This window comes from Sminthopsis crassicaudata, chromosome 6 (assembly GCF_048593235.1).
Source record: "Sminthopsis crassicaudata isolate SCR6 chromosome 6, ASM4859323v1, whole genome shotgun sequence".
Classification (NCBI taxonomy): Eukaryota; Metazoa; Chordata; class Mammalia; order Dasyuromorphia; family Dasyuridae; genus Sminthopsis; species Sminthopsis crassicaudata.
In genome coordinates this window covers 11872994-11887187 of record NC_133622.1, presented here as the reverse complement: position 1 = coordinate 11887187, position 14194 = coordinate 11872994, and the positions used below count along the sequence as shown (strand labels likewise).

General features: G+C 36.7%; 1 protein-coding gene across 3 annotated transcripts in view; it reads right to left on the bottom strand.

The window, feature by feature from the left end:
* Positions 1-14194, bottom strand: part of SLIT2 (slit guidance ligand 2) — a 344055-nt gene that overhangs the window by 74136 nt on the left and 255725 nt on the right. For all 3 annotated transcript variants that reach the window (XM_074275110.1, XM_074275109.1, XM_074275107.1), the window contains 4 exons: positions 11632-11775; positions 9641-9807; positions 7445-7577; positions 1503-1571 (listed from right to left, as the gene is read on the bottom strand). In XM_074275110.1, the coding sequence (XP_074131211.1) occupies positions 1503-1571; positions 7445-7577; positions 9641-9807; positions 11632-11775 (513 nt within the window). The remainder of the gene's footprint in view (positions 1-1502; positions 1572-7444; positions 7578-9640; positions 9808-11631; positions 11776-14194) is intronic.

Here is a 14194-nt window from a genome sequence, read left to right as displayed (position 1 = left end):
AAAATGATTTCAACACATTGACTGGTCTGCAATAATTTTACCCGCCTCATCCTGAAGAGTGAATTTGTACTTAACTATGAAACATATTTCCTGTTACCTCGCCATCTGGCATGTACTTTCATATAAACACACTGACCTATCATAAATCTCCCAAATCCTTGTAGAATTCTATAGAAATAAATTACAATGGAAAAAATGTTATGTTACTAGCTTGGTGCCTTTATATCTACCATCCTTATCACTCTAAAGCTATGGTGATCAAAATGGTGAAAACCTATTTGCTCTTTAAATATATATATATATATATATGTATATATGGATTTTTTTATTTAGGCATTTTATTTTAAAGTACAAATAATAAATGATGCAAATACTAAATAGAATAAAAATGTTACAAGACTCTGTTTGATTTAATAATGTGGTGATTATGTTGTCTAAAATAAAACAGAGCAAATGACACATCAGGAGGATTTTGCCACCATAGCAGGCCAAATGGAGTTATTTTTGCAATCCAGTATATAATTGTGATGTTTATCTGAAGACCAGATTAACACTGGGATCTTTTAACTGACATGACAAAAATTTCTATCAAGTTAAAAACCTATAAATGAAATCAATAATAGAGTCAGCAGACATAATCAGCTTTGTCCAGAGATTCTTACTAAGGACACGATTGTGGATAAGTCCATTAGCTTCTGTGAATTTTGGTTTCATCACCGGTAAACTATAGTACAGTAATATCGGCAACAATGGTAATACTCAGACTGCTCTGAGGATTGTGGGAGATAATCCAACTGTGAATATTATATCATAGGCTCCCAGATTTAAAGGTGAAAGGATCTTTGAGGCTATTAGTTATAGCCCTTGTTTTACAAATGAAGAAATATAAGCTCTGAGAATTTAAATGACTTGCCCAGAGTTACACAGACAGTAAGGACAGAGACAGAATTTTGACCTTTTTCTTTGGCTCCAAAGCCAATGTGCTCTTTTACCACTTTCCCAGATGGTCATCATTTCTCATTATGAAAGGTCATCTTCTACAATATTTGACATGAGATCAAGAATTAAGAATAAAGTTTTTTCTTGTGTGTGTGTGTGTGTGTGTTGTGTTTTTTTTTTTTTTAAGAGAGCTCACAAAAAGACTATATTCTTAAGCAGGGATAGTTTTATATTTTCAATACCATAAATACAATTCTACCTTTAGCCAGATAAGACATCACTGTGTTTGTGTTTCCCCATGAACTGAAGGAGAAACTCTGATCTAGGACTCTATCCTATTCTGACATGTAGCAAGATGTGGCTTATGATCCAGAACTTAAATAGAAGAAGCTGGAGGCATCTGTCTAGGAAGGAATTACATTATCTGAAAGGTTCACGACATTTTCTACAATTTTCTCCTTGTTTCTCTATCAACCCACCCCTCTACCCCCCACTTGCCACAGTTTCATTAAATAGTCCAGAAAGTCTAAAGAAGAAAAATATCGGGGGAAAAAGGTACTCACATAAGTGTTAAATGTTTGTAGTTAGAAAGTTCCTTGGGAACCAGGATAAACTGGTTTCCATCCAAATACCTAAATGCAAAGAAAAATACATTATTCATGTTAAAATAACAGCAGTGTCAAAACATATTAGCTTAATGATATTTCATTCTTAATTGAGGCCAGGGATTACACAATTTAACTTCATGACATGTGCTTCAGTAGGGTGAAGAAAGATTACATCTGTTAATCAGGTTGATTGTGTGTGTGTGTGTGTGTGTGTGTGTGTGTGTGTGTGTGTGTTAAACTTCGGTCAAATTTATCCAGCTGTGGACAGATTAGTTGGTTCATTTCCCCATGGTTAACTTAATAGAGTCAAGGACCTATGTATTCACATGACAGTAAAATAGTCCCAGTGAATTTAGTCAAGCAAATGTTTTGCTCATCATTCCTATTGCCTGTGGTCACATAGTCTGATTCCAAGGACACGGTGACTATTAATAGAAGCTTACCAATGGAAACAAGATTGATGACACTATTCTCATATGCATATCCTCTGATCATCCCTGGGACTGAGTCACTATGACTTATATCAGAGAGTATCTCATTTAGAGATGTCTAGATGTAAACACAAGGCTTCTAAGGTTCCTTTCATCCCTCATCTTAAAGATAAGAAAACAGGCTTAGAGAGCGTGAGCAGCTTGTGCAATGTCATATGGAGAGAAAATAATAGAGTTAGCTTTACGGCTCCAAACCAATGCTTGTTAGTGCTGATACATTTTTAAAATTTAATATAATTTTTATTTTATTTTAATATTTTTATTTTTATATAATTTGATTTAATTTTGTTCAGAATATATATATTTACAAAGACCTGCTTAATTATTAGCCATTTTAATAGGAGATGGCAATCACTGTAGTTAAACATTCAACCATGCAACCTGAAACTTGTTAAATAGACAAAGAAAGCCTATACAGGAGAGCAAATAGCTACATAAACAAGCACATTTGCACGTGCTACATCTTGAAAGCTGTGAGCCTATGATGTAATATTCGTAATAATCGAAGGAAATATTGTTGGAGTTTTAGCCTAATCTTCATCCAGGAAGTTCTGAAGCTACTGACACAGCTCCTCTAGTTCCTGTCCTATCCTTCATAGTAGAAAAATGAACAAAGATAAAAGAAACTTCAGTTCTACATCTTGGTCCACATCTTCCCCCACAATCCGTTCTTTCTTAGAACATGGAAGCCGAATGACGCAGGTATCTTTGGACAACACGAACCATCTGCATGTGAACGTGTCCACAAACAGTTTTTCATGCTGGACATGTCACAGCTCCTATTTCCCTGTGGTGGAAAAGCTGTAGAGCAAAAGCTGAGCTTAGGTTTTCGGTTTGTTTGTTTGTTTTTAATATGTGGAGGAGTAAATGTGAGAATATTCTCAGGATAAAAATTTGGTCCCAGAACTTTAGAATGAAAACTGTTATAAAAACAATACATGAGATGTTGAAACCCATAATAGTTATTAGTAACAAAGGGGCCAGCAGTCATGATTCCTCCTTAGCTCCACTCAGATTTTCTGTTCTTTGGCCTTTTTTTTCTTCTGTTCTTTCCCCATCTCTCTGCAGGTTGGGGCCACTAGAGGGAGACAGGATTACATGTACTTGAGAAAGAGAGGTATTTTTATTCTAATAAAGAGCCTTACTGGAAAGTCAGAAATATTCATATGTGGTATTGAGATCCAAATGTTAAATATATTATGGGGAAGTTATGTGACAGTGATTAAAAATAACTGAAAATATTTGTCCAGAATTGATCAAAAATATCTCTATCTAAATTTATCTATCTATTGATCTACACATCTATCATCTATAGCCATAAATAAATAAACATATATATATATATATATATATATATATATATATATATATATATATATATATATATATATATATATATATATATATATATATATATATATATATATATATATATATATATATATATATATATGAGTTTGAGTCTGATACAGGAATAATATAAATATATAAATATAAATAAATATATAAATATATATATATGCATATATATAAGTTTGATTCTGCTACAGGAATAATATAACTATATAAAATAAATAAATATATAAATATATATATATATGAGTTTGATTCTGCTATAGGAATAATATAAATATATTAAATAAATAAACAAACAAACAAACAAACAAACAAATAAATAAATAAATAAATAAATATGAGTTTGATTCTGCTACAGGAATAAATAGCCTGAGTATAAAAATTTCCATTAACATATATAACTTCACATTGCCATTAATCTCAGACATATTCTAGCAGAAACATTATTAGTGTATATGGCAATCAAAAGAAGTGCATGATGAATAGATTTAAATCATCTATATTTCATATGTATGCCTTCAGTAATAGTTGTTGAATGAATGAATGAGTTCATGTTTCCAAAGCTAATTTCTGTGCTTTTGGGAGGAAGTAAAAGGACCGGGACCATCTGGGAGAGAGCGATGTACATTGAGGGACCCACTGAAGCCCTGATTAGAATAGGTCACTGCTTGTAGACATACAATTCTATCATAAAGTTCAGGAAGATACATTTGAAAAGAAATGCATGTGCACCGAAGCTATCAAATCATTATTTGGGGGGGGGATAGGAAGATATTTTAAAGCATAATTATTTGGGGAATTGTTGTAATTAGTAAAGAAGTAAAGAAAATTTTAAAGGAATGAAAATGCAAGACAGTTAATGGATTTCCAGGTGCTATTTCCTAATCAGGTATAAATCAAGGCAGTGGAGTAAAGATATTGACTCTGGAGTTAGAAGGCCTGATTTCCAACCCCCCTTTGATGATTGCAGCCTCTGGGACTTTGGGCCGATGACTTAAGTTCCTTGGGCCTCTGTTTCTTAATCTCTAAAATGACGAGTTTGAACTAGATGGTCTCTGAGGTCCTTGCCTTCATTAGATCTATGATCCTAGGAAACTAAGGAAAGGTCAAATGCAAAATCTGCAGAATTTTAAGTGAAACAAAATGGCGTCCAATAATGAAGTGACTTTTGGATCACTGTATTTTATCTTAAGTGACTTAAGTCATGGGGTTATGAATGAAAAAAAAAAAAAGGATCTATAAATGAAAAGATAAATAGGATGAAAACTTGAGAGGGAACTTTAAGGATTAACCCCGTCATTTTGTGTTATTTTTTGCTTGACTTTGTGATTTCACTGGGAGCCCTCCCTAAGAAAACTTCCTCTACCAATGGAGATTTGCAACTTACTGAAACTAGTGGTCTTCAAAAGTTATATGGGGAATAGAGTCATGCATGCAAAGCCCAGGCAGCTCTGATGTCCAGGCTGGCTCTGGCTGCTCCACCAAACTGACTCTTTTATTATCTTATTTTGCTCTTAGCTTCTTGGTGCTTTTTGCTTTTTTCATAATATTAAGTGGTTTTCGGACACACATGACTTTCCCCCTTCTCTATAAGTTAAGCTCTCCCTTGTAACAAGAAGCAAAAAACAAAATAGTTCAGCAAAACCCACCATACACGGACCACATATGACCACATGGAACTTCCCCCGTCTATAACCTTCCACCTCTTCAAGGAAAGGAGGAGGAGGAAGTTAGGATCATTCTCAGTTCATTTCTAAGCTTGATCACTATGATTACACAAAATTTTAGTTTTCTTGTTCTTTTCATTTCCATTTTTTGTTGTCCTTGCATGTACCATTTTTCTTAAGTCCCTCCATTTTATAGATAAGAAATAGAGGTTCAGACGAGGGAATAGATTTGTTTATATTCTGTCTGCAGCAATGCCAGTGATCTGAAGGGACTGGGGAAGGAAGGGGGCACAAAGGGATTATCCATTCTTTTTTAGAGCATTTCTACCTTCCTTTAACAAAGCCCGACTCCACTGGCTTTCTTGCTGACCATTAGGAATCCACATTGAATTCTTGCACTCCGCTAAATTTCTCAGCTCTTTTTCAGATAAAGTGCTATCCAGTCTTTTCCTCTTGCTGTCTTGCTCTTGCAGAGCTGAATTTGTGAATTAAATGGAACATGCCACTAATGCTGACTCAATCTGATTGGATTTGATGTTTGACCCAAGATGCTAGACTGTCAAGATCCTTTTGAATTCTGCCTCTGTCATCCGGCATGTGAGTTACAGCTCTTAGCCTTGATTCACCTGCAAATGTGACAGGCCCGCCACTCGTACTTTCATCTAAATCCCTGATAAAAGTTTTAAACAGCACAGAGCCAACTGCAGATCTCGGGGGCAATCCACTGGAACCCTTCCAACTGCCGACGACTGATTAAGGGCTCTTTTGGCTCGGTCCTTCACTGGGCTCCGGGCTATCACTCAGCCGGCGGCCCTTCATCTTTTCCACAAGCTGTCAGGAGAGACTTTATCGAACGCTTAGCTAACATCTAGAAAAGTATCTGTATACTATTCCTTTAATTTAGCCAACTGACAAGATCCCTTCTGTTTCTGCTTCCACTCTGGTTACCAGATGCTCACATGAATATTTGGGTGGCACTGAGTGGGAGACAAGGAAATCTCAATGAGAAAATTCCCTTTATCAGTGCAGATCTGGAACTGCCCTGCAAAAGACAGCCCTTGCACATGGGCCATGGGAAAAACGCACTTACAAAACCCACCTTCTTACCATCAGTCTTACAGGGAAGCCTTTAATCCCAGACTGGCTTCCTTTTGTTAGGCTCTCTCTTGATTTCTCTCCCTCATACTTACTTGCCCTGGGTCACACAACTAGAATGTCTTAAGTGTCTCAAGCTGAATTTGAACTCAGATCCTCCTGACTTCAGGGCCGGCACTCTACCCACTGTGCCACCTAGCTGCCACGGGTGGAGCAATATGCTTGGAATGGACACTGTCTTTGGCCTTTCTTTGTATCCCCAGCACTCAGCACAATGCCTAATGCCCACCAGCTGCTTGATAGATGCTAGTCGACTAACTGACAGCCGGTTAAGGCCCTCTAACTCCAGACACATTAGTCTTGTTGACCATACTTTGTGCAATTATATTCAGAAATTTGAGGTCATGCGATTTATTATTGGGTCTTTCTGTTTCCCAGGCTCTTCTCTACTGCAGGCCTTCGTTCTCTATTGTTGCTATTCAATACCATGTAGCTTTGAGGCTGTAGTTAGGAAGTTTTCTTCCCTCTCTCCCCCCAACCTCAGTTTAAGGACCTTAAGGATAACATTTTAAAGACCTCAGGGAAATGCCTTCATAGCACCCCTGTCTGGGAACCTTTCCTCCCAAATTCCCTTCCCAGGTGCCATCTTCTTAACCAGCTGCTCTTTTCCCATTTTAAATACAAATACATGGAATGTTTAAAGTGAAAGGAGTCTTGGAAATCACCCTCTCTTTTAACTACTGAAAAAGAAGCTAAATTACTTAACTGCATCATAGAACTAGAATATGGCTTGCACAGCCAATACTTAAATCAGCTTATTTGGCCTGTGGGTCTTCCCTTATAGGGATGCTAGCTGACACAGTACCCAGAGCACCAGGCCTGGAATCAAGAAAACTCGAATTCTGAGCCATGTGACCCTGGGCAAGTCCCTTAACCCTGTCTGCCTCTATTTCCTCATCTGTAAAATGGGCCAAAGAGGGAAATGACAAACCATTCCAGCATCTTTGCCAAGAAAACCCTAAATGGGGTCATGTAGAGCCAGACACAGCCGAAAAACTGAACAATGGCAACTCTCCATTACACACTGCTGATTGCTCTAACGTGAAGGTGACATGCTTGTTGACAATGTGTTTTTCTTCTCTCATTATTTTCCTTTTCTATTTCCAGGTGGAACCCAAGGACTTCCATTTGGTTGGTTCAAAGACCTTTGTGTTCAACCCAAATGTGACAAAAACCTGGGAGAATGTCCCCATAGAATTAAGGAAAGGAAAGCATGGGGCTCACTTACAGTTCAGTGACATCTTTCGGGATTCCTTTAGGCAAGGCTTTCAGGCCCTTGTTACTACATCGGACCACGGTATCGAGACAAGTACATTCTGCTGGGCAGCGGGACAGTGGCGAACAGCTGTTGTCATCATTCCCTGATTTGCCAGAGGAACACAAATATGCTCAGTTTTATATCTTTAAAAATGGCTTTAGAACCAACAGGGACTTAATTTATTTAATTCTATTTAACAAACACTACCATTTTGCACCACAGGATCTCTAAAGACACAGATCATTAAACACCAAGGAACACTTATGCTGTTTATATATATTACATTTCAAAAGACACCAGGTATTTTACATAATCTTTTTGTTTATAATCTTTTAAAGCAGAACTCTAAAGAGACCAAAAATATCTATAATAGACTCTGATGTGATAATTTGTTTGTTTAGCTACTTATAAGAAGTAAAAAGGATTTGTTTTGGTAAAAATTGAATAGAAAAGAATAGAAAGAATAGAAAAGGATTTATAGAAAAACAAACAAATTAAACTAAAAAAAAAAGATCAGGAAAGAGAAAAGTATAGCTAGATTCCAATTAGTAAAACTAGTGAAACCCAATATTCAAATCTAAACTATTCCAAAGTAAAATATGGAAATTATTTCTACCCCAATGAAATTTCACTGCGAATTCAAATTATCTGACCATTTCATTGGCTTCATATTTTACATTAATTAAGACCTGGCAGGAACATAATGTCAACTATTTTCTCTATGTGCATTATTCTAGACTGAATTAAAAAACAGCTATATGAAAGAATCAACAACTGGTGTTTAATTTGTCAATAATGACAGTATTACAACTAATGATAATTTTCCATTTATATTAGATACCCTGTAACATGTTTTCACATATATTTTATATCTCATTTTCTCTTTGCAACAACTAAATGACGTGGGTAGGGCAAGTATATTTATCTCTATTTTGCAAGTAATGCCCTTAAGGTGGAGAGTTTAATTAATCTTCCAAAGGTCACATAATGACAGAGCCCAGATTAGAACCATGGACTTACATCTTATGTGGAGTAACATCTTAGTTGGTAGAAACATGGTTATGATTTAATTTTCACTATCTATATATATGTATATGTATATGTATATATATATAGTTAGATTAATCAACATTTTCCTTTTTTAAAACCTTTTGATAAAGAAGTTTCAGTAACAGCTACAGCATTTCACAGGAGTATGATCCCTTCAGATTTACAAAATGGTTTCTTCACAGTAGCCTTATGAGGCAAGCAATTCAATTATTATTATTGTTCCTGCTTTACAAAGTAAGATGACTTGCTGAAGGTGCCCCAAAGGAATAGCTCAAAAATCATTTCAAATCATTGGTACAATAAAGTAGTTTTGAATCTATGTTAATTCCATAGATAATCACCACTGTAGAATCAGGAAATTTCTGAAAGCTAGAAGAATTTCATGGTATCCTATCTTCCTTTCATCAAGAAACTAAAAGGCTCCTAGGATATGTCCTGGATGTACTGCCATCTTGATTCAATTAACTGTATTCATGAGCTTGTGGAGCCATTGAAATTTGAAAGTATCACAGCAGAAACTGAGGTCTAAGACCTCTTTAAGTTGACATTGTTATTGGCAGAGAGCTGGGACTTAGATGTGAATCTGTTTTTTAAGAGTTCTAGGCCACATTGTCAATACAGCAGTATAAATATTAAAAAGTGATCTCTTAAATATTCAGAAACCAAATCAAGCCAAATCACATGTAAAAAGTATAGTCTGTGGAATTTTAAAAGTGCCAGCAATTCTGGATATATACTTTAGCTGCTTAAGTATGTGACCTTCTCCACTGGAAAGAAATATTTCCTGAATTGAACATTATCTTGGATGATTTTGTTGACACAAAAGCGAAGGAGCCAGCTGTGTGAAAGTTTCATTGCCCAAATGTGTGGAATAAAGCCGTCTACACAGCAGACCCTGAAAAATACTGCATGAATTAATTCTAGTACACTGTACTAAGGACTAGGCTTCAGAGAAATGATTTAGCTGAGACACTGTTCCTGATCTCCCAGAATTTCAGTTTAGTATGGGACAGGATATATAAGCAAATAATTATGATACAAAAGTGCTCATGATAAATGAGTCCACAAGAACATCCAACGAATGAAAACGCACAAAGGAACATCTGTATTTCTTACCATCATCACAAGTAAAATCCTGAATTGCAACGTCCTGGATGGGAATCTCTTTTAGGAAGTAAGGTTTCTGACATCGAGGATTTCCTGTTACAATGCGTTTCTTCCTAAGCCAATCTCCCAACCAAGCCAAGTAGCAGTTACAGTTAAAAGGGTTGGCCAAGAGGTTTCTGAGAACCACATGTAAACAAAGCAGAGTTTAGTTAGGATAACTTTATTTTCTCACAAAGCACAGCATATTAATATAAAGAGGGAAGACTTTCCCAGAGCCCACTATTTTAGTCCCTGTGAAAAGAAAACTGTAGAAAGCAAGAAAGAGAGAGGTGGGGAGAAATCTTTTGAACTGCTTCTCTCTGTTTTGATATTCTTCCCCTCTCTCATTTATACACAGGTATAGAGCACATACTAGATTTATTTTCCCTGACTCAAACATTCCATTTATACTTGGGGGAGAAAAAAAAATCCCAGAAGAAAATCCTTCAAGTGATTCTATACAAAAAAATAAAGTTGAAGGCAGCAATTTTGGATTTATGCAATGTATCTTGATATATCTCATTTAGAAGTAATTTAAACTTGTCTGAGATCTGACTTGCTGTCAAACTATCCTGCACTGATAATGCGGTAATTCAATATAAAGATGAAGGCTGATTACTTTATATTATTGGGTTTAACCTGACAACAGCTATTTCATTAATTTGTCATCTCAAGATTTCCATCTCTTATTTGCTCCAGAGAATAGGTTTCCCATCTAAAGTGACAGCTGAGTTGATTACATGCCAGTTATAAAAATGAATTTACTTCTACAAATCCCAATACTTTTGGCATCTCACCACTTGAACACAAACCTATTGACAATTCCATTATTTATAAACATGCCATCTTTAATATGCACAAATTAGTCACTAGGTGTAAAATGTCACATTTTATGTGGAAAGAGGATTAAGTGCTTTACTGATGGATGCTCCCCTCGGAAATAATTCCGTTAGTGACTTGAGCTATGAGAAACAAGGTTTTTTGGTTTTTTTTTTCCTTTTCCATCTTCTCCAGTAACCTTTATTTCCCACCCATTAAATTCTAACAATATATTTAGATGCAAACCACTGCTTGGAAATTAATCATTTCTAACACTATTGTTGTGGACCATACAAGGTAAGAATTACGTCGGAGGTACAATTTATACAATACTCTCTGAGCATCAATAACACTTTCATCCCTGGTAGTTTTTTTCTAAAGTTATAAGAAGTTTTTTTCTTCACTAAACTCTAGGAAATGTTTCACTAATGATCTGCTCCCAAGCCTGCTATCAGATGACTCAGGACTAGAGATTTTAGATAGGGATCTTTAAGGGTTTCTGGCCTCACTCCCTTATTTTAAGAGTGAGGTGCCTGAGAATGATGAGGAAAGAGTCCCATTCTCTAGGTGACATATTTGGTCAGTACCAGAGCTGGAACTGACAAGTCCTGTGACCCTAAGTCCAACATGATTTCCCTTGCTTTTAAGGTTACCTTTTTAGTATACTTCCGCATTGGGAACTACTTTTATGAGCCACTTAACCAGTATTATTTACATTTTAAATACCCAAATCAAGGTCATAGTAAGGGGGTGGGGAGCAACCCAAGAACTTCTCCATTTCAGTAGCATCATGTTATAAGATGTAGAAATAGTTCCACTGGTTAGACTAATTATTCACCAACATGGTTACATTTCTACTTGATTAAAGGAAGTGATCTATATTTTTATATGGAAGACGATGTAGTTATAGAGTGAAAATAGGTAAAATTCATCAGTTTGTCACTTTGAAAGAAAAATGCATGATCTGTTAAGTGACAATGGTATCTCAAATACTACATTTTCTGTCATTCTTTTTTTTAAATATCAATGTCTAATGAGGATTTCATAAAAATATGAATTGATTTTTGAGATATTATTGAAAATATATAACCAAGTTCAACCAAGAAACCAAGTTCAACCAAAATGTTACCATCAATACTCACAATGTGGATAAGGAATGGAGGGTATCAAAGGCTCCTGGAGCAATTGTCGTAATCTGATTGTCATACAAAGAAAGCAAACGTACAGAACTGAGTCCGATGAAACTATCATTCCCTACGCAGGTTATGCGATTACTTCTCAACATCCTGAAAAGGAATGGACATTGTTACAGAAATAATCCTATTGACATGATATCTAACAGAAATAAAGAGCAAGCCCAAGCTATAGCATTTCATTGTGATAATCTGTATAATTTATTAATGAGAAGTATATTTATTAATAACACGCATAGTACTTATTAGTGAAACATTGCAAAAAATAGTACTATGCCTGAGTTTAATACAGCCATAACCACACTCTTATTTCCAGGGCTGCTGTCATAAAAAGAATTATACTTGATTATAAGAGTTTCATTATTAGAATTCCAATGTTTATTACCATATATTATTATTACTGTGCTTCTGCAATCATGATTTCTTATAACGAGCTTTTTATAACAGTGCAACAAAAGTGATTCTGCCCATAAAGCAGCTGAATTGTTTATCTCTTGACTGAGAAATCCTTTAAGAGGCAAAATTTTGGCTGATTATTTCTGATAATCTTCATATATTCCTGCACCATTTAAAAAAAAACAATTTTCCTGTTCATGCCACTAAAAAATGATATAATACACTAAGATATTGAAACAAAGGGATGATTGTACTTCTCTGAGATGCATTTAGAACATCCCCATACCTAGAGAATCCATCTCAACTACTGAAATGAACTGGAGTCCTGACTTCATGGGGATTGAAGTAAAACATGGTAAAAGGTCAAATGTCTTTATATCATTATACAATACATAAAATCTATGCGATCTTATCAGCAGCAAGTCCCATGTGTTTTAATAGGTAAGTCCTAGGAGGATACCCAAGGAGCGTGGAATTTAAGTAGTTTGTCTGCAGTCACAAAGGCAGAGGAGTATTCCATGATTCTTCCAGATCTGAAGCCTGGGGATTTATTTCCTCTGCTGTTTTGAATCGATATTGTGGGTGGGACCTAGTATGGCTGTTCTCTGCCTCTGAAACAAGGGGGAGTCGAAGCTTAAAATTTATCTTCAGTCTTCTGAAGAGGTTGTGATCTAGAATCAAAGCATCTCTGGGCTGGAAGGGCCTTCAGAAGCCATCTAGCTGAAACTGTACCCAGAAAGGAAATATCTCATTGTGGTTCATTTTGGGGCCTTTTTTTCCCCGGTCACAGATGCAATGACCATCCCTGTTTTGCAGATGAGGAAACTGAGGCAGAAGCAAGTTAAGGCTCCCCTACTCTGGACTTCAGAGCCATTGCTCTAGCCATTGCACACCCAGCCATCTTGTTTGCCTCTGGTTAGGGCCTAGAATGAATTTTAATGCATACACGGTGCTCTACCTGGCGGCTAGATTCCAGAAGCACCTTCAACTGCTAATGCACCTGTGGCAGATGGTGCTGCCATGGAAACCGTGTGCAGGGCTCCTCCTTGGAATGCCTAGGGGTCAGTGGGAAACAATGGTCCTCCCAGTAAGCAACCAGGCATCAGATCAGGTATGATCATGTGTGCTCGGATGAACTGGAATAACAGGAAAGCCTTCCCCCAGTCAACATGGGAGCGGAAGTTTAGGCCAGTCTGCTTTATGGAGCATCCATCAGCCATCATGATCCCAGCTACCTGGCCAGGCTTAAAGGAGAGGGTCAGAAACCCATGTTTACGGGACTGGGAGTTTCCCAATATTTAACACAATGAGTAAGGAGGCCAGCTAAAGGCTGGACATATCAGATCTAGGCTAGGAGATGTTCTCAGAGTCTCACTGTGGTTTGATACCCTGCCTCGGTCCTTAAATTATACAGGGAATCTTCAAAAACACTGTGCTCATCAGGAAGGAGAGAGGGAACCGAGAAAGAAGCAGCCTTATAGGTCTATTTCCCACGCCTCATGGACCGGTACCATGTGTGGAAATGAGCTACACACAGGACTGAGGAGAGCAGTAGCCTAGATCACATTTGGGAAACGAAGTTTCCAATATGAATTAATCAGAGGTCCTGTAAAAAAGTAGTGCTGATCAGACCACTGGCCTTGATAAATGGTCTTCTATGATTTCTGTGGCTGACAAATTAATCATTCTCTAGCTTACCTTAGGATGGGCATTTCTGAATTTAGCCAGCCTGGTCCTTATCTTGCCAGGAAACAGGCTATCAATTCACTTCCTGGCCATCTCTACACCATGCCATTCATCCATATCTCACCCCTTTCTATCTTCCCTTTTCTGTGCTGTTTCTACATTAGTATGTAGGCTCCTTGAAATCAGGGACTATCTTTCCTGGTTATATTTGTACACCCAGCACTATTTATCACAGTACCGGGAATACAACATGTGCTTAATAAATGGTTGGTTTGTTTATGTATCATCTATCTCTATCTATCTATCTCTGTTTCTTTATCTATCTTTTCCTTCCCCTCTCTCCTCCTCTTTTCCTCTCTCCCTCTCTCTCTCCTTCTCTCAAAATAAGAAAGCTACCATTCATCAGCAGGCACATATTTGAAACCTTTTG